The sequence below is a fragment of the Adiantum capillus-veneris genome, chromosome 25 (genome assembly GCF_014529385.1).
Source record: "Adiantum capillus-veneris isolate H3 chromosome 25, ASM1452938v2, whole genome shotgun sequence".
Lineage (NCBI taxonomy): Eukaryota > Viridiplantae > Streptophyta > Polypodiopsida > Polypodiales > Pteridaceae > Adiantum > Adiantum capillus-veneris.
The window spans coordinates 104,605,303-104,630,762 of NC_140955.1; the positions used below are offsets into that span (position 1 = coordinate 104,605,303).

The 25,460-nt window shown below is 45.0% G+C and overlaps 1 protein-coding gene across 1 annotated transcript in view; it reads right to left on the minus strand.

Moving 5' to 3' along the window:
• LOC147425418 (D-xylose-proton symporter-like 2) overlaps positions 1-25,460 on the minus strand; it is a 68,471-nt gene that overhangs the window by 25,060 nt on the left and 17,951 nt on the right. The window contains exons 3-8 of the mRNA XM_086500858.1: positions 25,088-25,147; positions 24,947-25,013; positions 24,713-24,837; positions 24,126-24,227; positions 23,681-24,046; positions 23,551-23,598 (exon numbers count right to left, since the gene is read on the minus strand). Coding sequence (XP_086356984.1) covers positions 23,551-23,598; positions 23,681-24,046; positions 24,126-24,227; positions 24,713-24,837; positions 24,947-25,013; positions 25,088-25,147 — 768 coding nt within the window. The remainder of the gene's footprint in view (positions 1-23,550; positions 23,599-23,680; positions 24,047-24,125; positions 24,228-24,712; positions 24,838-24,946; positions 25,014-25,087; positions 25,148-25,460) is intronic.

Consider the following 25,460-nt stretch of genomic DNA (forward strand, 5'->3'; position numbering starts at 1 on the left):
ACTCTCTCAGTCTCTTCTTCTCCAAAGCATGACACACAGGATTTGCATGATTGTGTGAAGCATAATGATGATTTGATTGACAATGACTTGCATGATAAGAACAATGATTCGCATGATGATAAGCATGATGATTTGAATGACAAGCATGATGGTTTGGATGACAAAGATAAGCATGATGATTTGCATGATCAACATGTGATTTCTCACGAGCATGATGATTTGCATGAAGATACTGTGATTGTTCACAAGGATGATGTGTTAGTGGACGCTTTTTCTAGCGAAGCTAACCTCGTTATAGATTCGATCAATCACGAAGAACCGATCTTGGCTTTCGAGTCGAAGTCCAAAGAACCTCCACAGGACGATTCGATCATTCAGGAAGAACCGATCTTGGCTCTCGAGCCTAGATTCAAAGAACCCTCACAGGAAGTATTATGTGTTCACATGATTGATACGCACGCATTGTTTGAACGTTTCATTCGTGATCGTTTCCTGTATTTTAGTCAGCATCGTTATGTGATCCCTTTTCCTAGGCATGACATATTGTATGCTGAACACGTTTCTCTCATGGATGAGCACGAATGTATGCGGATTTTTCATGAAAAGCTGAAAAGTATGTGTGTAAGGAAGTCACATTCCATGTCTCTTCCTTGGCATGACACAGTTTCCGAACGAGCACATGAAAGTATGAGCACCAAGCATGGACATTTCCGTTGTGAATTGCCACAGTTGATTGCTCTAGATCATAAAAGAAAGATTCGATCTCATTGTTTGCATGTGTTTGATGAACGGGTTGTCACTCCGTCTCTTTGTTCATCTACATTGCATACACAGTCTTTAGAGGAACCAAGATTTTTTCCACTCACTTTACATGGAATGGGTATGTTCATGTTTTTGTGTTGAAAATGGTTTCGAAAATTTTCAGCCATGGAGATTCTTGAAGAAGGAAGAAGCATGACTATCAACCAACTTGAAGCATTGAAGGAGCCACACAAGACTTTTGTGTCGTTTTCGGCGCGGCCCAAAGAAGCAAGCAATGCAGACCTTTATGAAGTTCAAGTACTGCAAGACCCACGCATCAGAGTGGGCCGGCGAAGAGTCCCTTCCAGGATTTCAGATGCTGTTGGCGCTCTCCCTCGACACCATACAGTTCATTACCAGTACCTCACTTTGAAAAGGAGGGGATGTCACGTGACACATCCAACCCTATGTGTCCGTGGACAAGCTACAGCATGATCAAGGTTCAGTCAAGTCAAGTCAGTCTAGATTTAGAAGTGATCTGGCACTTTTGTGAGTCTATTCGTAGACCGTGCATGCCGAGTCACTTAGCATAGATGCATATCCTCTGGTTGCACACAGCATGATCATCAGTATTCCCTTCAGAATCCATCAGATTCAGTCAGGGGAATTTTCCATTGCATTTAGCCTATTTTCCCTATTTTTGGTATTTTTCACTTATTATTTTTAAGTGACTTTCCAACAAAAGTAGGTAGGGCAATTTTGCTAAGTTAATATATAAGCAAACCCAAGTTAGCACTTTCTAGCAAAAGAGGCAACAGGAGCTCCCGCTCAACAGGCACCTTCTCAGCAAGAACCCATCAAAACCTTGGCGTTTTGGTGTTCCCTCATCGCCCACAACCTCAGCACCCTAGCGTTTTCTGTTCCTAGCAGTTTCCCACCGCATCAAGCACCAAGCCTTGGCGTTTCCAGCTTTCCCAAGATCGCCACAACACCAGATCCTTAGCGGTTGCATCAACATGCACTAACGCCAACAGCAGACCCTCAAGGACCAGCGTTTTTCATTAACGCTCAGCAGTCAGCCAGCGTTTTTGGTTTTCAGCCTTAGCGACAGCAGAACAGCAGCGTTTTTCAGCAGTCTCCATAGCAACAGATTCATCCCTAGTTGGATGCAGAAGAACCCCCATTTTCAGCCATAGAAACGCAGCCAAAACAGTCATTTTCAGCCACCCAAAACAGCCCAAAGATTTGCAGATTTTCAGCAGTTAGAAGACCACAGATTTCAGCCCTAAAGTCGTCGTCGTCATCGGCATAGTCCCAAGTTGCATCAGTCCATTGCATCCGCATTGTACCACTTTGTGCAATCAATAAGTAGACCACTCTCGCCGACGAGAGTGGGGCCTTCGGAGGAGGGTTTTACAACGTCTCTGGTGTCGTATCTCTCTTCTCTCTCTATCTCTCAGTCTCATTCATTTACACGCACAGTGTCCATTCACTTTGTTTGTGATCATAGCATTCTCTCATTAAGAACGGAAGGCTCTACCTTCCATAAGAACAAAAGGAACCTTGAGCACAGTTCGGAGCACTCATCTTGAGCAAAGCGTAGACAATCATTCCGCTGCACCTAACACTACAGGAGATGGGAGTGCCCATTGAGTTTATTTGGGGGATCATGGCTCTATACAGATCAGTGGTGGGACGTGTACGTACTCCAAAGGGGATATCTGATTTAGTTCACTCCACTATTGGAGTGAAACAAGGTTGTCCATTGTCTCCCACTCTTTTTGATATGTATATAGATGAAGTTTCTGATTACATTGACAGAGAGGGCGACAGAGGTGCCCAACTGGCAGGGAGAAGGATTCCATTGTTGTTATATGCTAATGATATTGTGCTGATCTCTGACTCACCAGAGGGTATGCAGCAACATTTGGATGCATTGCATAGCTTTGCATAGAATAGTGGATTGTCTGTAAACCTTGGTAAAATCAAGGTTATGGTGTTTAACACCACACGGCAGTGGATCAGGAGATCAACACCTACATTCACTTATGGTCATGATAATGTGGAGTACACAGATGCATACACTTATCTTGAGGTAGTCTTCACTGGGCCAAAGTTTCTTTTGAAGAGAGGAGCAAAGACTAGACTGACCACAAAGTATACGGCCTTGGGAGGATTGCAGAGGATGTGTTCGCAAGTTCAGTTCCAAGAACCCCGAATAAAGCTCTAGCTCTTTGATACCTTGGTAGCTTCAGCTATGCTCTATGGGGTTCGTCTTTGGGGACCCTTTGTGGATCATGATGGGTGGAGAGGTATGGAGAAGCCCTTTGTATCTATGATCTCTCAGTTGATTGGAGCCAAGGCCTCCGTGCCACATGAGATCATTAGAGCGGAGTTAGCATCCCCCCCTATGGAGATAGAGACGCTTACAAGATCAGTCTCCTTTACACACAACTTATGGAATACTACCACAGACAGATATGCCACATTGGCCCTTGAGTCCTCCACACAGTTAGCTTTACAAGGGGACACATCATGCTACTATGCGCAGATGTCATCATGGTTTCAGATACATGGCTTCAACATGGACAGCTTGCCTCCCTTCCAGTACTCCCTTGATGCACCATCATTGTCTCTTACACACGTGGAGATTACTAGACTCATTCGCCAGAACCTGACCCACTTGGACACCAGGAGGACATGGATAGAGCCGACACAGGAGTTGGATACGAAGATTGCTTTATATAGGGAGCATCTTCTCCAACTCACAGGGGATGGGTTTGTGATTCAACCCAGCTATATGGATACACATCTATCTCATGGTGTGCCATTGGTCAGATACGGACATCTTCACACCAGCTTGAGATTGAGCCATTCAGAGGGATACCAGCAGCTAACAGGATATGCCACCTATGCCATACAGAGCAATCTTTGTGTTCCTTGTGACCTAGGTGATGCAATGAAGACCGAAAGCTTCATACATCACGAGCATAACATAGACTTTGTAAAAAGCATTAACCATCCCCGACCTCAGTCCCAAGGCCTCAAACACCTTCGAAGGTGGAGAGAGCTAGCGGGGAATGAGGGAAGAAGAGGAAGAAGAATCATTCAAAGGAGAAAGAAATAGTTCCTCACTTATCATCACTCGTCTTGCTTAGCATAGCATAATGACATAGTAATGAAGATAGAGACGATGGCAAGATTAAGCATTGAAGCATGGCTCTTGGTTGGATTTGCATTCCATAGCCAAGAGTGTTGGTGTAGGCTCTCAACTTCTCAACAAGCTTGGAGAAGGAGATGGAATTCTTGCACTTTCACCAAGTGAGAATGGTGTGAAAAATGAGTGTGTGAGAGAGTGTATACCAAGCTTGAAGCTCATTGGACCCCTCTAAGCCTAGCCAATCACATGCACAATGCATTTCAAGCTACAAGGGTAGTCTTTGGACAAGTGTCCGTCTTACCCCTTTGAGAGAGAGAGCTTGAAAATATCTAGGTATTTGTTGAATTGAACTAGAAGCTCATTGGACCCCTCTTGAACCCAACCAATAGGATTCAAGCACCCCATGTGGCTAAGCAAAGGAAGATTCTGACGTGTCCATGTGCCCCTTGAGAAAGGGGGCGCCCTTTGGGTGAGTGGGAGGTTAAGTCAAAGATTCCGCTAATTTTGGGGCTTTCCCCCTCCTTTGTAGAGTCTCTTTTTTTACTCAAGCACCTTACCTCCCATGCATGAGAAGCTTCTCAAGCACCTTACTCATCAAGCATGACAAGCACCTCAAGCACCTTAGTCAGCAAGCACGACAAGCACCTCAAGCACCTTAGTCAACAAGCACGACAAGCACCTCAAGCTTGGGCCGGGTTCCCACCTCAAGCACAGCCCTAGCTTGCCTAAGGTCTTTTGCCTAAGGTCTAAGGACTTTTAACACTAACCTTTGAAGGTCTTTAATGAAGCTAACCTTAAGGTCTTTTAAGCTCCATTAGATGCACGTTGCTCTTTGATAGACTACCTCCTTTTGGACCCCTATTGAGATGTAACCATCTCTCCTTTTGGTCCCCTGCTGAGATAAGTCTAGAAGCGCTTATTGCACATTGCTCTTTCGTAGACCGTCTCCTTTTGGACCCCTATTGAGATGCAACCATTTCTCCTTTTGGTCCCATGCTGAGATAGGTCTAGAAGCACATATCTATGTCCTAACTCTTGTTCTGTAACAAACTTGGATAATAAAAGTCAAGATTCTACCGCAACACAGCAGAGATTCACTTCAAAACAGTTCACAGTTCACAATTGATTCGACACGGCCCGGCGGAGTTCCGTGCCTAGAGATATTGGCCCCGAAGACTGGCGCCCCTTTCGGTATTTCTTTTTGTATTAATCTGCAACTCAAAGTACAAGGGAGTGAGAGCGTCTCACTCTCAGACTCCGCGTCCAGATGCTCTGAGAAGTGGGAGCCTAAGCCACACTTATAAAGGTTTACAAGGGATGCCAAAAGCAAAGCCCCAAAAGCTACCCATAAAAGCATTCAAAAATAATGTCATTCAAGCAACTCAAAATAAAGCAATTTTTCCCCAAAAGCTCTCTCTCTCTTTTGCGTAGAAATCAGCCTTACAATTGCGTAGGAAAAAGCAGTAGTTTCATACGGCAGTGCCACGTCAGCAGTCCGTACGACTTCCGTGTTTTCCGCCACTATTTCCGGGAAATCCGTACGGTAGTGCCACGTCAGCCCTAGACAGCATGAATTTCGGAAATCTGCAGCCATAGCCACATCAGCATTTCAGCCAACCAGAGCGGGTGTGTGTACAGTCTGCAACCCTAGAGATATGCCACGTCACTAGTTTGTGACATGTTCCCCTTTTATCTTCCCATATTAAATGATCAATTTAATATGAGAAAATCATTTGGTAAAGTGAGATATTATATTTTATGATAGAAGAGATTGGTAGAAAAGAGTCCCAAAATCTCTCGCAATAAGCGTCCAAAGAATCTCCCTTGGTCATCCGAAGATGGTTCCAAGCGGTATCCCGTTCGTACTCCCAAGTCAGCCAAGCAAATAGAAAGAGCCTTTTGAATTTCAACCACTTGACTTGAGCTTCCTTCCTGAGAAGAAGAGTGGACCACCATGTTCGAGCATTGTCTTTAAGAAACGATGCAACCCTCCTAATCTTCGAGTGCTCTGAGTAGTGCCCTCCAGAGAAGGCTATGTCAAACTACTGTATGAAGGCCAAAGCCCTCAGAGCATCCCGGAACCCAGAAAAGGATTCAAATTTTATCGATTGTCCACCTCTTTGAATTCTTTTGCTTTCTTGCTTTTGTCCTCGAGGAAGTCATATTGGTTGGCTCTGTAAAAATGCTTCTTCTTTGCATAAAACATATGGTCATCGGAGTTCGAACTATCAGAGAAAGACTCCTCTGTAGAACTGTCAGAAATTGGGCAAAATCTGGGTTTCTTTGCCTTTTACTTGCCCTTTCCAAAGCTTTGCTTTTTGCTTCGCTTTTTGCCTTTTCTGTCCTCCTCCCTTGAGTCAGAAGAGCTAGAAGAACTGTCAGAAGAAGAAGAAGAAGAAGCTCTAAGTAGTCCTTCAAATGCTACACGCTTCTTCTGCTTTCTTGTAGATGCGAAAGAAGATTGACGGCCCAAATAACCAAAAGAAGATTGACGGCCCAAATAACCAGGGTAGTCAATCCCCTTCTTGCGCTTTCTCACTTGCTTTTTGGATTAGTTGTTCGCGTCCAAAAGCCGACTGATCTGTGTCTGAACCACCTCTTGTAATTCTTGTTCTGTTAACATTCTTGGAGAAGAAGGTTTCTTGATTGCCAGTTTGATGGGAGGTTCTGTGACTTTCTGCCACTGGGTGTGCACTTCTGCGATGGATTGCTGAGACAAAAAAATTTGCAAACTTAGGATCCTTCGCAAATTTGCACTCGTCAACCTACTATCACCGTTCCATCTCTTTGAAGTTCGTACTGAGTTAGGCCAAGGTGGCCCGTACTCTTCCTCTGTTAATTCGGTTGAATCTTCTTCGTGATCTCCTCCCGCATCAGCAGATGCAGAAGAAGTCGATTGATTCTTCTTGGGATCCATAAGTGCATGAGAAAAGGACCAAATTTCCCGGTAGAAGAGGAATCGGCCGCGCTTTGATACCACTGTAACAAACTTGGACACCTCAAGTCAAGATTCTGCCGCGACACGGCAGAGATTCACTTTAAAACAGTTCACAAAAGACGACACGGCCCGGCATAGTTCCGTGCCAAGAGGTATTGGCCCCAAAGACTAGCGCCCCTTTCGCTATTTCTTTTTATATTAATTATGTGTGCAAAGTACAAGAGAGTCCGCGGGAACTCACACTCACACTCTGCGTCCAAATGCTCTGAGTAATGAGGCCCAAAAGATTTATTTATTCTTACAAGGGATGCCCAAAAGCAGAGCCCCAAAAAGTTTAAACTCAAAAGCTTCTTAACTCAATAGCGACTATAACCCCAAAGCGCCAAAATCAACCAGCGTGGTTTCTGAAAATCCGTACACACTGCCACGTCAGCAAGTCAGAGCTTTTTGCGGAGAATCTGCTACGTTGGCAATCAACGAAATTTGCGGACGTCCGTACAGTTTGCCACGTCAGCCTGTCGGCACATTTCACAGTCTGCTGCCAACAGGGTGTGTGTCTGGGGAACTGCCACAGCACCAGCTTGTGACATTCTTTCCAATGATTTTTTTTTACATTTTGGGACCCTCGTTTTGAAGTTGCAAATGGCCGGACATTGTATGGCAAGTGTGAAACGGCCGATGGCCAAGAGTTTCACCCGCAGTCGGGAAGGGCAGGTCACACGAGTTGGTCGTGCCAATCGGCACTGGAATCCGAGCAGTAAAAGGGTGTCTAGGCTCAATTCAAAGTCATTTAGGCCCCTCGCTACACTTAATAAGTCAGTGGATACTAGGGAATGGACTCAAAAGAGGCAAACTGGACACATGGCGGCGCCAAAGAGACTTGCCAAGTCTGCAAGAAGAGGGGGCGCCCAAAATTGAAGTGGGGGGCTGATTTTTGTTCATAATTGTGCTACAGTGTGTGAGTAGTGGGTGCAAGTGCTCACAGCTTTAATGGAAATCTTGCCTTCTCCCTAACTCTATGTAGAAAGAAGATTTGCTCTCGTGCATCTCTCTCTCCTCTTTGCACATATGGTAATGCCCCTCTAGTTGGGCTTCTCAGATGACCATGTACAGTTATGGGGGTTTTATGCGTGTTTGCCAAGGCAACAGCCTTCTGTACAGGAACCGGATTAGCTAATTGCTAATCGGAGATGCACAGTTCTATCGCAAAGGAGTGCGAAAACAAAGAGTTTTCTCGCATGATAACGCGTCCGATTTGAAAGGGAATTGTCCCATCGCGTACGCGAGCCTCAGAGACACACGTAGACGTGTTCGCTCCACCCAAAATGATGCGAAACAGAAAATTACAGCCTGCTGTGTTTTCCTGCAAGTTTAGGGTTTCACACCTGAACGGCAAGATATCGCTAGGGGAGCCTCGAGAAGGCCTTGGGTGCTTGAACAGGACAATTTAGAGAGATTTACCTCTAGAAATCTCGTCTAATTGAAGGGACAAGTGACCCTACAGGTCCAGAAAAGTGATCGGCACGCAAATCGGAGCACAAAACGGAGAATTGCCGCTGCTTGTAATTTTTTGCAAGTTTTTGGTTTTGGCCAGTTTTGATGCCTACAGGTGCCAGGAGCTTCGGGGAAGCTAGGGAATCACTAAACATGTGTTTTGGCACAAATTGGAAGCCAAAAACAAAGATTTCAGCGTGCTGTAATTTCTCGCCAGGTTTTGCAAAGTGCTCTAAAGTGCGTGGAAAGTCAATGTTTACTTGAGATTTTGTTCGTGGAGACTTCTACTGTGGTTATGCTGCCGAAATCGGGTTAGAGTAGAGGAATTTTAGCGCGATAAAAGTGGGACAGCTTGTAGAAGTTTACAGGTTCTTCTCAAGTATAATAAGAATAAAGAAATACCGAGAGGGAAGCCAATCTTTGGGGCCAACAGGGTGTCGTTGTCTTCTTGGTAGCGCTCTAGATGCCAGGCCGTGGTTTGTCTTGAAGTGTTGAATTCCAGTCACAGGCTTATTCGTGAAGTTCCTTTGTGTCGTAAAGTTACAGCAAAGCTTCGGGTGAAAGCCTACGTCTACCGCCCTATGGGCAGTTTTCATGGTTCCATTACTGAGATAGAATCACTACCGCCCTATGGGCAGTTTTCATGGTTCCATTACCGAGATAGAATCACTTTTTCCTCCAGAAGTGAGCCTCGGTTGGTTTTTGAGAAAAGACACAAAGCACAGGAACTTGGAATTACACTATGGCTGACACGACGGATGACACCAGGGAAGAGGGTTACTCTTTACAGGACAGACAAGAAATTCCGCATGTTCCTACATAACCTTTTCAACTTTCGCCCTGCCAAAAAGTGGTCAAATTAGGGGTGATTTTTTGCTGCGTTTTTAGGGTTTGCAAGTATGAACCAAGATGAGATAGAGAGAGATCTCACGGTGGTGGACTAGCCACAGGATCTCCTGTGAGAGTGTTGTGGATCTGCCAGGTGGCACGCTGCTCGCCGATTCTATGAGGCGATTGCTTGGATTCTTTGACACATTGGTAAATCATCTTGAAGTTTGAGCTTACTTGGTCGTGGGTAGTACGCTACAGTGTTGTGGAATTATGCTCGTTTGCAGAGCCAAGAGCCTCTTGCACAGGTAAAAGGTAAGGGACAGGTTGCAAGATGCTATTTAGTGAAGTTCAAGAACTATCCACCTATGGATGCAAAGAGGATGGAAGAGCATGAATTGTCAAAGTCACCAAATGTATTGCACCTTTACCTTGAGGCCTTTGAGTTACAGCCAATGTATGCCCCAACCCAACGTCTACAAAGGAGGGGTAATGATAGAACTAGCACATCAAATGTACTCATGGATTCAGTGCAATAGCAATGTACATTGTTTGACAAAAGTATGAAGGTCCCATAAACTCATTTGTCCACATGTTTTGACAATCTTTCTTGCGGATACCTACAATGCTAAAAGGGTGCTTACCACAGTAAATCATCTATGGCGTGTATATATGGCACACAATCAAGAAAGTTTGTGATTTTAAAAGGACGGTATGTCACGAGGACGTGGCAATTGCTAACTTGAGTTGTCGGTTTCTTTCCGATGATTTTTGTTTAATTTTTGGGACCCTCTTTTTGAAGTTGCAAATGGCCGGACATTGTATGGCCAGTGTGAAACGGACGACGGCAACGAGTTTCACCGGCAATCGGGAAGGGCAAGTAAGCACGAGTTGGTCGGGCCAATCAGCACTCGAATCCGAGCAGTAAAAGGGTGTCTAGGCTCAGTTCAAAGTCATTTAGGCCCCTCGCTATACTTATATAAGTCACTGGGTACTAGGGAATTAACTCAAAAGAGGCAAACTGGACACATGGCGACGCCAAAGCGACTTGCCAAGTCTGCAAGAAGAGGGGGTGCCCAAAATTGAAGTGGGGGGCTGATTTTTGTTCATAATTGTGCTACAGTGTGTGTGAGTAGTGGGTGCAGGTGCTCACAACTTTAATGGAAAGCTTGCCTTCTCCCTTGCTCTATGTAGCGCGACAATTTTCTCTCGCGCGTCTCTCTCTCCCCTTTGCACATATGGTAATGCCCCTCTAGTTGGGTTTCTCAGATGACCATGTACAGTTATGCGGGTTTTATGCGCGTTTGCCAAGGCAAGAGCCTTCTGTACAGGAACCAGATTAGCTAATTGCTAATCCTCTTCAGGGATGCACAGTTCTATCGCGAAGGAATGCAAAAACGGAGAGTTTTCTCGCGGGAAACCTTGTCCGATTTGAAAGGGAACTATCCCATTGCGTGCGGGAGCCTCTGAGACACGCGTAGAGGTCTTGGCTCCGCCCAAAAATGATGCGAAATAGAAAACTACAGCCTGCTGTGTTTTCCTGCAGGTTTAGGGTTTTGCACCTAAACGGTAAGATATCGCCAAGGGAGCCTCGGGAAGGCCTTGGGTGCTTGTACAGGACAATTATAGAGCTTTCCCGCGAGGAATCTCGTCTAATTTAAGGGGCAAGTGACCCTACAGGTGCGAGAGCTCGAGGGCTACCCAGAAAAGTGATCGGCATGCAAATTGGAGCGCAAAACAGAGAATTACAGCTTGTTGTAATTTTTTGCAAGTTTTTGGCGCAAATTGGAAGCCAAAAACAAAGATTTCAACGTGCTGTAATTTCTCGCCACGTTTTGCAATGTGCTCTAAAGTGCATGGAAAGTCAATGTTTACTTGGGATTTTGTCCGTGGAGACTTCTACTACGGTTATGCTGCCAAAATCGAGTTAGAGTCGAGGAATTTCAGACCAATAAAAGTGGGACAGCTTGTAGAAGTTTACAGGATCTTCTGGAGTATAATAATAATAAAGAAATACTGAAAGGGGCGCCAGTCTTTGGGGCCAAGAGGGTGTTGTTGTCTTCTTGGTAGCGCTCTAGCTTCCAAGCCGTTGTTTGTCTTGAAGTGTTGAATTCCAGTCCACAGGCTTATTCGTGAAGTTCCTTTGTGTCGTAAAGCTAAAGTAAAGCTTCGGGTGAAAGCCTACGTCTACCGCGGGCCAGTTTCAGGTGATGAGAGTGACCACTACTCAGACTTCTTAATATTCCCACCGTAAATAACTATCCAGGTCCAGGCCATGAGTAGTAACAACAATACTCCCCCCACAAATAACCACAAGGGTCCGGGCCATGAGTAAAAAGCGGCACTTTTCAAACATTCAATACTCCCCCAGCTTATTGCACCATCATGGTTGGTCACACATTGGGTAGGTTGCATGCATCTCAAGAGTTTGAGTAGATGGGCAAAGAGAGAAGGCATATGGGCATCAGGGCAAGTAGGGTTCAAGAGAGGTTTCTCCACTCTTGACCAGATTCTGACACTCAGAGCTATTATTGAGGAGGGTAGATACCATGGCATGAGAATCTCTTGTAGCTTTGTGGATTTCCACAAAACTTTTGACACAGTGTCGAGAGCCAAACTTATACGCAAACTAAAGGACATGGGTGTGCCCATAGAGCTGATATGGGGGATCTTGGCTTTATGCAAGACAGTTGTGGGGCGAGTACGCACTACTCAAGGCATGTTTGACATAGCTCACTCCACTATTGGGGTGAAACAGGGATGTCCCTTATCTCCGACTCCTTTTGGAATGTATGTGGATGAGTTTTCAAACTATGTGGAGTGAGTTGGAGACAGAGGTGCTCAGCTAGCAAAGACATGAATTCTGTTGTTGTTATACGCTGATATAGTGTGCTGATGTCAGACTCTAGAGGGAATGCAACGTCATTTGGATGCATTGCATGTGTTTGCCTAGGATAGTGGATTGTCAATGAACCTTGATAAGACCAAGGTAATGGTGTTTAACACCACAGCACAATGAGTCAAGAGGTCAGCTCCCACCTTCACATATGGTCGAGAGACTGTGGAGTATACAGATGCATATACACGTCTTTAGTGGCCTAGTATTTTCCTTGAGGAGAGCAGTAGAGACGAGATTGACCAGAGCTTACATAGCATTAGGGAGATTCGAGAGGATGTGTTCGCACATTCAGTTCTAGGAACCTCAAACAAAGCTCTCGCTCTTTGACATTCTAGTCACTTCTGCCATGCTATACGGAGTGGAGATATGGGGACCCTCAGTGGACCATCACAATAGAGTTGGTAGTGCTGATGGATGGAGATGTATGGAGAGGGCTTTGGTTTCTATGATCTCTCAGATGATTAGGGCCAAGGCCTCAATACCACGTGAGATTGTTAGGGCGAAGCTTGTTGGCCCTTTGTTGGTAGTGGAGGCGCTCACTCAAGCGGTCTCCTTTATGCATAGCACTTGGACTCTCCCCAAAGATAGATACCCTCGATTAGCCTTGGAGTCTTCACAACAGCTGTTATCACAGAGAGATAGATCATGTTGGTATGCACAGATGGCATCTTGGTTCCAATACCCCACACAATTCCAGCTAGTAGTACTTCTACTTTCATTTTATTTCTTTTTGGACCCAGACATGGTATCAGATTCACCAATTTGTAACTATTTGGTCTCATAGGTCATTTTGGCCTCTTAAAGACGTTAATATATATCATTTCATTTCATTTCATCTCTCTCTCTCTCTCTCTCTCTCTCTCTCTCTCTCTCTCTCTCTCTCTCTCTCTCTCTCTCTCTCTCTCTCTCTCTCTCTCTCTCTCTCGCCATTGGTACTCTTTGCTCTCGCCTGCGCAGCCAGCTTCAGCCCCTGCCTCTCACTAGCGCAGCCAGCTTCAGCCCACCTGCTCACGGCCTTGACAACACCACGGCTCAGCCCTCTCCTACCGGAGGCTGCCTCATCATCATTTGCAGATCTCCGTTCGAACCCAAGTCAGCCCTACCTACGAAGGTCTGCAGATTGACCTCAATAAAAAGATTTGCTTTAATTTAAAACTATGTACAGAGGCCGTTCACACACTCATCCCCACAACTTGGCTCCTTGATAGAGGGCATTCATAAGAAGTGTGCACTCGAGTGGTAAATTTATTGTTCGGCTCCAAGCCCTGTTAGGAGCTTATTCCCGTGAGCAAGCCATTCAAAGCTTCACAACGGCAACCATTCTCATTGACATTCAAAGGCGACTTCAAGCATTCAGGAGAAAGGAAGAAAACCTTCCTCAACGGTTTCTTCGAGCATACAAAACAAAGAATTGTGAAGAGGAGCTTCACAACGGTGAAGAGGAGCTTCACAAATTGAATTCTCTCTCTCTCTCTCTCTCTCTCTCTCTCTCTCTCTCTCTCTCTCTCTCTCTCTCTCTCTCTCTCTCTCTCTCTCTCTCTCTCTCTCTCTCTCTCTCTCTCTCTCTCTCTCTCTCTCTCTCTCAGGTCACGCATCCTACATGTAGCTGGGTAGACATCATACGCGTAGCTCAACTGGGCATCATACGCGATATCATATGCGTAGGATTCAGTGGGAAATTCTGTGTGCGAAATGGTAAGTGAGCCCGATACATCTCTTGAACAACAAAACATGGAAACAATCTCCCCTGCACAGGACACAGAAGCCGGCAATGTCTCACCTGTCTGCAATTCGCGAACAAAGGCAACCTTCATGCTCACGAACAAGCGGATGGCACAGATGGAGAGGGAAATGAAGGAGTGGAAAACAAAGATGGAAGGATGGTGGAAGGACAAGGCCAACCTCCTTCAGGGGTCTTCAATGAAGGCGCACAATGGAAGAAGGAGAAAGAGAGCCTTAACGCAGAAATACAGACACTCAAAGAAGAAGTCTCAACCCTCAAACAGGAGAACCCAAACGACGAGATACGGACACTCAAAAAAGAAGTCTTAGCCCTTAAACAGGAGCTTGCTGATAGAGTAAGCAGTGGACTAGAGGAAGGCGAATTTCAACCCTCGATAATAGATGAAATCAAGGAAATCAAGGAACAGGTAAGGATGATCACAGAGGAAGAGAAACTGAGTGTGGCAAAGACATCTTCATGGGCAGAGATGATAACAAGGACACAGAAAAAGGAGGACGAAGCCGAAAAATGGATTGAGGTCGCCAAGAAAGGGAAAGGTCAAGAAACTCCTTGTACACCGACGCTTATCAACATGACCCTCGAAGAGGAACAAAGAAGGCGGATGCGAGCACTGCATGTGAGAGTGACCGGTCTCAACGACATAAACAATGTGGAGAAAGAGGTCACAAGCCTTACATCCATGATGGGGATGGAGAAGCCTTTGCACACAAAGGCATGGAGGGTAGGTAAGAAAAGTGATGGCACGGGAGAGTGTTCAAAGGGGAGAGCTCTCATATTACGCTTCCCCTCGTTGGAAGAGAAGAAGGAATTCTTGAGGAAGAGGCCTACTCTCAAAAAGACAGGTATTTTCCTCGGTGATGACCTGACTCTCTCACAGCTCGCACATATGAGAGAGGTAATGCCAGCGATTACAACGGCAAGGGAGAAGGGAAAGATGGCCTTCTACAGAGATGGACGGGTGGTGATTTTAGAGCGGCGTACTGCATGACGGTGCCAGACCTATGGGACCACATTGAAGATGGCTACCTGGAATTGTAATGGGTCTATGAGGTTGGACGTGGGTGCATTTGAGGACAGTTTCAAAGACAAGGATATTGTATTCTTCTCAAAGACTCATCAAGCCCCTGGACAGGTGATTCCACATGTGGTGGGATACAGATGGGAGACAGCTTACAGGACAAATGCGAGATGCATGGGAGTAGAGGTTCAGGAGGAGTAGCAGTGCTATTCAGAGAGGAACTACAACCATTACTGCATATTGTACGAAGAGATGATCATGCTAGATATATGTGGGTGAGACTGAGAGCTGACACAGGTCGATTCCTATATGTTACTTTCCTCCCAGTACATCAGTGTATGCTGCATCCAGAGGGCAATCGCCTTTCTCTATACTAGATGATGACATATAGGAGTTTTCTAGGGATAGTGATATCATTCTCCTAGGGGACTTCAATGCCCCAACGGGTAACTCGCAGACAGTCTTCTACGACACTTCAAATGAGATGCTTAGAGAACTGGATGTGGGTGAGTTGGGACTTCAAATGCTCAGATGACAGAGAGCAGACGGAGTATGGGAGATACCTCATGGAAATGACGACTACACATGGATTAGCCATACTTAATGGCTTACAACGACTTCCTGGAGTAGCCGGTTTCACATGCTTTCCACACAGACATGGGGCTAGTACAGTGGATTATGTTATGACACAACCGAGCTTTGTCCCCTGCATTCAAGATTTCAAAGTGGGAGCCAGGCCAGTGGACATAGCAGTAGATCATGCTCTCCTGACACTGTCCGTTAAATTTCAGTATAGTATAACCCAGACATCAAGAGGCAGGTCACACACCCGCTATACATTTACACCAGAGACTGATTTCGTTTATACAGAGGAGATCTGGGACCGTCTATTGGAAGGCACAGCTGGCACAAATGGTACAGGCCTCTCAGTGGAGGAGTGCACCACTCTACTGACTGAGACACTGCATGGGGCTGCATTAGTGGCATACCCACACACTCAGCCGGGCAAGAGACGACATTCTAGGAGCATGCCCCAGAATAGTTGGTATGATGAGGAGTGCAGAGAGATGAGAGCCCAGATTCAGAGAGTACAGATAGTCTCGGATTGCTTTCCGACGCCTTGTGCGACAGAATAGCGAGCTTACCTAGCTCAAATAGAGCGAGACTTATATCAGATGTTCTTGAGTAGGGACTCAGGAGAGGCATGGCGACTCTTCCATGAGCATTCCCCTCCCCCAGTGATTACTTCACCTGATGTGTGGGGCCAATATGCGACATCATTATATACGGTTCTTGGATAGGAACCCCTTCCAGACCCTACCAAGCCTTGCCTAGCTACGAGCACTTTCTTTACATCGGAGATGGTACAAAGGGCCATCGACAGGATGAGGACCGAGAAGGCATATGATCATGACAGTCTAGTAGCGGAGCACTTTATACATGCCAGGGATATGCTGATGGAGGTTCTTGCAGTGTTGTTCAATCGTGCCATGTGTGAGGGATTACATGAGACTTGGAGGTTGTCTAATATTGTGCCTTCAAGGCTGGTGACCCTACAGAGCCTGGGAACTACCGCACTATTATGGTTGGACACACATTGGCACGGTTGTATGCATCTATTCTGGAGCAACACTTGAGTAATTGGGCAGAGGGCGAGGGTGTACGAGCAAAGGGCCAGGCCGGCTTTAGGAGGGGTTTCTCCACTCTTGATCATATTCTGACACTCACGGCCATCATTGAGGAGGGCATAGCACATGGGAGACGGATCTATTGTAGCTTTGTGGATTTCCGCAAAGCATTTGACATGATACCAAGAGCTCAATTGATGCGCAGGATAAAGGAGATGGGGGTGCCCATAGAGGTGATTTGGGGGATTATGGCTTTGTACAGATCAGTGATGGGACATGTACGCACTCCGGAAGGGGTGTCTGATTTAGTTCACTCTACTATTGGAGTGAAACAGGACTGCCCATTGTCTCCTACGCTATTTGGTATATATGTTGATGAGGTGTCCAATTACATGGACAGAGAGGGTGATAGGGGTGCCCAGCTGGCAGGGACGTGGATCCCATTGTTGCTATATGCTGATGATATTGTGCTGATATCTGACTCACCACAAGGTATGCAACGACATTTGGATGCACTACGCAGTTTTGCAGAGGATAGTGGATTGTGTGTAAACCTAGGTAAAACCAAGGTTATGGTGTTTAACACCACACCGCAATGGGTCAAGAGATCAGTACCTACTTTCAAATATGGTCAGGAGATTGTGGAGTATACAGATGCATACACTTACATGGGGGTAGTCTTTATTGGGCCGAGATTTTCTTTGAGAAGAGCAACAGAGACTAGACTAACTAGAGCTGGTGCGGCTCTGGGAGGAATGGAGAGGATGTGTTCGTAGGTTCAGTTCCAGGAACCTAGGACGAAGTTATGGCTCTTTGATACTTTGGTTGCCTCTACTATGTTATATGGGGTGCAGGTTTGGGGACCTTCTGTAGGCCAGGATGGTTGGAGGAGTATGGAGAAGCCCCTGGTATCTATCATCTCTCGACTGATTAGAGCCAAGGCTTCCGTACCGCATGATATCATTCGAGCGGAATTAGTTGCCCCCCCTATGGAGATTGAGGCTGTCACAAGGCGGGCACCACGTGCCAATAGAAAAGAACAGACTGAACAAACTTTTAGCACTTCAATAACAATTGAACTGAAAGAGAGACGACACGCGACACGGAGTGGCGGAATTCCACCCCAGAGAGTATTGGCCGCAAACCTTGGCGCCCCTTTCGGTATTTCTTTATATTGCATCAACACTGTACAAGCCGGTACTCCAGACTCGGCACCTTCTCCTGGAAGCATGCCAGAAAATGAGCCCTAGCCTCTTATTTAAAGGCCCTTGGCTTGAAAAGCAGTTATAGTAAAAAGCCTTTAAAACTCAAAAGCTTCTAGTTCAAAAGCAAAGCCAAAAAGCAACCAGCGCAATTTACGGAAATCCGTACAGCCTGCCACGTCATCAGCCAACGCAAAACGCGGAAATCTGTACACCGTGCCACGCCATCATGTCAGCGCAATTTTCGGAATTTGTCTATTGTCCTTAGGGTTAGGGTTAGGGTTTCTGTAGTTTTAGGGTTAGGGTTTCCAAAATTAGGGTTTGTAGGTTTTAGGGTTACGATTTCCAGAATTAGGGTTTGCAGGTTTTAGGGTTAGGGTTTCAGCAGTTAGGGTTTCTGGCGGAAATTAGGGTTTAGGCCCCTCGGCCACATCTATAAGTTGACTCCATTCTTTAGGCTTTGACACGTCAGCAGTTTGTTACATCTCCCCTTCTTGAAAGAGAGTAATCGTCCGCGATTACAGCATATCTGCAAAACAACTCAAGTTAGTTCAAAAATTTTCGAGGGTCATTCCGAGGGACATTCCGAGGGACAATCAGTTTGCTCTTTTTATTAAGGAGTTAGCTTCTCCTGTCTGCTCTTTTGATCAAGGAGTTAGCTTCTCCTTTCGGCTGTTTTGATCAAGGAGTTAGCTTCTCCTTTCTCCAGATCGAAACTCTTGATATTCTGGCGTAGTAAAATTAGCCATCACACCCGTACTGATCTTCCACAGGTGTCTTGATGCACTAAAATTACATACCCAGGCAATCTCATCCAATTAGGAATATTCAACGGTTGGCACATCACAATGCAACACAAATGCTCACGTATGCATGTTACAAGACATAGAAACATAAAGCCGTTGATGAACACTCCCCCTGCAAATAACCATCTAGGTCCGAGCCATGAGCTGTTCAACGACTCCCTCATCACTCCTCCCGCAAATAACCTAAAAAAGTTCGGGCCATGAGATATAAAGGCCTTTCACAACCAAACGCCCCCCAGACCGCAGCCTGCGTCGTTTGGAGGTGCTAAGAATAACCACCGCTCAGACTTCTTAATACTCCCCCCGTAAATAACCATGCAAGTCCGGGCCATGAGTAACAACAACAATACTCCCCCGTTAAATAACCTCAAGGGTCTGGGCCATAAGTAAAAACAACACTTTTCAATCATTCAATACTCCCCCCACAAATAACCACAAGGGTCCGGGCCATGAGTATGAACAAGCATTCTCAAACATCATTTCTCACTTCTCCACCCGGGAGTAAAATCACCAATCATTGAAACCAGTATCAAACCAGAGTCAAACAATTCAAATCGGCACCAAAACAAGTTCAAAACACGTTCAAAACAGATACCATCCATTTCAAACAAACTCCAAACAGGATCACCAAACAAGATCAAACAGAACTCAAACTTAAAAAGCAATCTCGACATCAGTCAAGCTCGAAAAGTTGACTAACTTTCCATCTTGAAACCTGCACCAAAAATTAGGGTTAGGTTCCTTCCACGAGGTCGTAGCCGAGCACAGCATGGTCCATCAGTTCTTGGACAGACAGTGTTTCTTTGGCGGCGATGGTAGTCCCAAGAGATAGCAATCACACCGAACCTCCAAGCTCATCTGCTCGTGAAGAGACATTTATTGAGAGATGTCGAGAAATTTCAAGTTATAATCTGCTAGGGTTTCCATGGCAAGCATTTCAAGATACCCCACTCTGCCAGAAGTTGCACTCCGAAGGAGGATGTCAGAAACCATATAACTTTGGGCAAAAATTTTCTTGAAAGCTTGCGAAGTACTTGGAGTATGCTGCTTGGTAGCTGTAGACATCAACATCTGCATGGCACTGCTTCTGAGAAAGAAAGCACTGACTTGAAACAAATCTGGACCCTTCTCTTGCAAGTGATCTTAATTGGCTTTCGCCCTGTAAGACACTGCGGTGAAGACGGGAGCGCACTTGATGCGCGATGAGTTAAGGGTGGGAGTGGCTAATAAGTCCGAGTTGGAGGGCGAAGATACCTCAAATAAAATTTCAATAGCTTTGTCTGCTCGTTTGTAGGACCGGTATGCTTTCAGAAAAGCACACGCCTGATGCTCTGATACCACTGTCACAAGACAGGTACCACTTGCCAATAGAAAAGAACAGACTGAACAAACTTTTAGCACTTCAATAACAACTGAACTGAAAGAGAGACGACACGCGACACGGAGTGGCAAAATTCCACCCCAGAGAGTATTGGCCGCAAACCTTGGCGCCCCTTTCGGTATTTCTTTATATTGCATCAACACTGTACAAGCCGGTACTCCAGACTCGGCACCTTCTCCTGGAAGCATGCCAGAAAATGAGCCCTAGCCTCTTATTTAAAGGCCCTTGGCTTGAAAAGCAGTTATAGTAAAAAGCCTTTAAAACTCAAAAGCTTCTAGTTCAAAAGCAAAGCCAAAAAGCTGCCAGCGCAATTTACGAAAATCCGTACAGCCTGCCACGTCATCAGCCAGCGCAAAACGCGGAAATCTGTACACCGTGCCACGCCATCATATCAGCGCAATTTTCGAAATCTGTCTATTGTCCTTAGGGTTAGGGTTAGGGTTTCTGTAGTTTTAGGGTTAGGGTTTCCAAAATTAGGGTTTGTAGGTTTTAGGGTTACGGTTTCCAGAATTAGGGTTTGTAGGTTTTAGGGTTAGGGTTTCTGGCAAAAATTAGGGTTTAGGCCCCTCGGCCACATCTGTAAGTTGACTCCATTCTTTAGGCTTTGACACGTCAGTAGTTTGTTATAGAGGCGCTTACCAGATCAGTCTCCTTTGTACACAGTCTGTGGGATACTATCAAAGACAGATATGCCAGGGTAGCTCTAGAGTCCTCCAGACAATTAGCTCTTAATGGGGATACATCATGCTGGTATGCATAGATGGCATCATGGTTTCAGACACATGGTTTCACCATGGATAGGTTGCCTCCTTTTCAATACTCTCTACAGGCACCCTTGAGGTCTCTAACGCGGGTAGAGATTAATAGACTCATTCGTCAGGATCTGATCCAGCTGGACACGAGGAGGACATGGATAGAGCCGATACAGGATTTGGGCACAAAGATGGCTTTCTATAGAGAGCATCTTCTCCACCTCACGGGGGATGGGTTTGTGATTCGACCTAGCTATATGGACACGCATCTTTCTCATGGTTTGCGTTGTGCCATTGGCCAGATACGCACGTCCTCACATCAGCTCGAGATTGAGACTGGCAGATTCAGAGGGACACCAGCAGATAGCAAGATATGTCGCTTGTGCCATCTAGAGCCAGAGACAGAGGTACATTACATATGTCATTGCACGGTGTACTATGAGATACGAGGCTGTTTTCATTGTCTATTCAGAGAAGGTTGTGGACCTCTATCTAGGGTCTTGAGTTATGAGGATCAGAGATGTCTTGGGCTATATCTACTTGAGTTACACAGGCATAGAGAAACTTTACTGAGGAGAGCTGAAGAGAGACAACCCCAGAGACAGATCACAGATTTCTTTACACTAGATAATGTATACCCAGAAGAACAGACAGAGGAGCAGCCAACAGTGGAGAGGTCTGCCCCCACTACTGGCATTCTCATAGACCGAGCATTGGAGCTAGGGAGATCTAGACGACCCCGATGGAGAAGAGGAGCTACACAGTTTCGAAGGAGGCTACAACAAAGGATTCGAGCCATACTTTTTTGTCGTCCAGAGTGCAGATGAAGATGGATCTCTATGAAGATGGATCTCTACTTCCCTCCCATTTTGTCTACACATTGTACGGCTTAGTTCACACATTTCACGCTTTTCACCTTTCACACCTATCAGCTTAGCTTAGGACTCCGCAGTATTTATATTTTGTTATCCTAGTTTAATTTATTTTGTTAATCTGACTTTGTATCAGATACATCGCATTGTAACTTTCTGGTCTCATAGGTCACTTTGGCCTTTTGAAGACGTTAATATAGCATTTCATTTCATCTCTCTCTCTCTCTCTCTCTGTGTGTGTGTGTGTGTGTGTGTGTGTGTGTGTGTATGTGTGTGTGTACGCAATCGGGAAAGTCAGTACGCAATCAGGAAACAACCGCATTTTATTACAGTAATTCATGCGATAAGTAACTAACCCCACCAATGTTCAATGCAGAGCCACCGTAAGCAGTAGCAGGATCATATATCAACTCATGTTTGCTAGCCCGTTCAGCCCTTACAATATAAACCTAGCCAACCCACCTAGTGGGCTTTACTCGGCTAAGCAATAAGGAACAACAATCCTCAAAAGTGCCATAATCTGTTTAAGCAAGTCCAACCACACGGTGGTTTTTTATACCAGGCTAAGCGGCCGATCATGCCGCCCAATACTTTTTTTCAAGTTTTGGTTATGTACCGTCATCATCAGTAAATATAAAACAATGAATATCGGGTAAGAAAACCCCTTTATCCCCCAAAAAAAATTGAGCATTATGTACCTACAATTTGTTATGAATAAAGAACAGTGGCAAAAAAACCAGTAACAATACTATAGTCATACCCCAAAACAACCTTTCCAACTATTTATCATATGATGCCAGTCATAGCCGACCACTGTAGTGGACCTTACCAGGCTAAGGAACGAGGAACAACCCCCTTAGTAATGCTTGTTATTGTCAAACCGAGCCAACCTTACAGTGGTCCAACCATCCACATTATATCATGCACTGCTAAGTATAGCCAATCCGACCATTAAGTATAGCATTGCTAAGCACAAGCTTTTTTATGCGACAGTGCTTACCATTTAAATCAAAAAAATGACAGAAACGAGATCATTGATGCTAAGCTCAGTGGCCAACCTGAGTTGGTTGTGTTGTAAGCTCCATTCTTGGTGCAACAAAGGTAAAAAACATGCAGTCCTCACACTTAACGCAAGTAAAACACACGCAAAGCTAAGTGAGGGGCAGAATGCACCCTCACCTCTTTAAATAGAAGAAAGAAGGCCGCCATCACTCATGGCAATTTGCTTGCAGAGTGTACTGAGTAGATCGAGCTCCCCCTAGGGACTTGCAGATGAGTAGCACAGTAGGGCTACCATAGCGCCTCACGGCATAGTAAAGGAGGACAGTAAGTAGTAATTTAGCCACGCCTTGTAACTATCATAACATTTTAAGGGTCCTATCCCATAACTAGCAAAAAGGTGTGGGTCTTTTTAAACCGAGAGTGTCGACAATCTATGGCATAATACAACCTAATTTGATGCTTGAAAAAACTTCAAGCAAGTAGTGAAGTAAGTGTGTGTGCGTGTGGGTGTGGGTGTGTGTGTGTGTGTGTGTGTGTGTGTGTGTGTTTTTGAGAGAAGCACATCGGCAGTTCTCTATTGCTTTGGTTCCCTGTAAGCGCCCGAAAGGTGGCTAGCTACAGGGAAGTGAATCTGATAAAACCGCCCAAAGCCAAAGTATAAGGCTGCCCAAAGGCATAGAACAAATATAGCTGAGACCCATCAGAAACTGAAAAAATCTGAAACGTAATGCCCATAGGCTGAGACAAATATTTCAGTGCCATTTATTTTATACCGAGACTCATTCCCATGTGTCCCAAACTAGCTCACACGACCATTCAAAGAGCCTTGGCCCTGTTCGCACTTGAACATCATTGTGCTTGTTGACATGCCCCCCAAAGCCCCGAGCGTGTATCCTCATATACAAGAACATTCAAGCTCTCTTGATATTTCCCACTTCCTCAATTGAAGTTGTTACAATTGAAACTAACATCTATGACCACAATATCCCCTAAGCCACAGTTGTGTATTCAAACAGTAGCACATGCAGGCTGAATAGATGCAAACCAAGCTCTAAATTTTACTTTAAACATGAAAAAATACGTACCTGAAAGATTTTGGAAGAGTAGTACAGCACACTTGGTTGTCCTGTAAACTGGACAATCCAAGATAAAGTAGTAAACCCTCATAACACTTGCAGCCCCTTCACACAGAGAAATACATCAAGTGCTGCATACCTGTTGAAAGAAGACAAGTCCGACACCAACAATCAATGCCTTCAAACTTGAGCCCTTAAATATTTCTGAAGCATTGATCTCATCTCCGACATATTGAAGCGACCGTAGAATCTCATCAAGTTGAGAGTAAACCTCTTCCTCTCTAGCATCCTTTCCCAAAAGCCTGTGAATGACTGCCTTGGCATCCTCACATGATGACTCAACACTTGCATTGCCTTTGTAAGCACGAAGCATAATCCAGCGCGGAGATGGAGGTAACCAACACATCCCTAAGGCCATAATTATGGCGATGGGTGCACCAACACAATACATGATTCGCCATCCACCCACCACTCCCATTGCTAGGTAACCAACACAGTACCCAAGCTGCTCGAAAATAAGTATGGTCACAAATAAAAGCGACACAACCATGCCTCATGATCATAACAAACCCAGAAAATCTTACCAGCATGCCAAGCACTATAGACGCTTCTTTCATAGATACAAGCGTTCCACGAATGCTTGTGGGACATGTCTCAGCAATATACAGAGGACCCCCATGCATGGCCTGTTTCATGAAACAAAACATTGTGAAATAAATGTAGACTCTCATGTTAAGAAGTCCGAGTAGGAAATAGGCCAAGCTTGCGAGGTAAAAGTTCTGATGAAGTTGTTCTGTTTTGTGGTAAGTACTCAATGCCCCCCTAAGATTCAGCTCTGTCCACCGTCATAGCACGGTATACTTTAAAGTATGTATAGTCAGATAGTCCCCCTCTCTGTGCTTCAGTCCCAAAAAAATTCTACGACAGTTTCTTGTATGATTTACAGAAACAGCAAAACCAATATGTCATTAAACAAAACTAGCACATTCAAAATTTCGCCCAAATTAGCCATTTGAAGTTTCTCAACAGCTAGATTACCCGCTCCATATTTATGTGCATTGCACTTACCTCAAGCTTAGTAATGCTCAATAACACTCAGCTTTGACCCCTTTTTAACAACAGAGAGAATAAATGAACTGATCCATGAAAACTGTTCTGATCAAGAACATACCATGCCAATGCCAAATCCATAAACCAATCGTCCAACCACAAGTGTAGCAAAATTGGGAGCCAATGTCATCAAAGAGGATCCAAGAAGGTAAAATAGTGATGCAACAATCATTTGCCGCCGGCGACCTTAAGAAAACAAACATACATTTGAGTAAAGGTACAAGCAGTAGCAAAGCCTTCTACAAGTGCATCAATTACTAAGCCACTTATGTAATGATGCAAATGCAAAAGCAACCTAGCAAATCAGCTACACTGAATGCCAGAACAGACCCCATAACTGCACCATAAAGAGAACCACTTTCCTGCATTAAAAATCAACTAATCAGATGGGTGGTGCCAAAAAAAATTCCTGTAAGTCAATGGTGGGACTACTTACCAGTAATCCAACCTCCATAGATGTAAGATCATACCAGCTTACTCCGCTCACAATAGGTGACTGCAACAAGGTAACATCTTTCCTAAATATAAGTGTTCCCTCCAATATTTAAACCACTTACTAGCATCTTAAAAGGTGCACATAACAATCATATACCTAGATGAATCCAGGTAGAGCCCAACTTCATCATGCATAGTATTGACTAAATACTACAACATCCCCACTAAGAATCATGATAAAACTTCCGATACTGATACTGTCCACCTGTTATAGTTTCTAACAATGGTGATAAAACTTGATACAGTCTACCTGTTCCGTGTTGAATCTTGGTTTCTAACGATTCTAGAAGGTTCACCAAAAACTCAACTCTAGA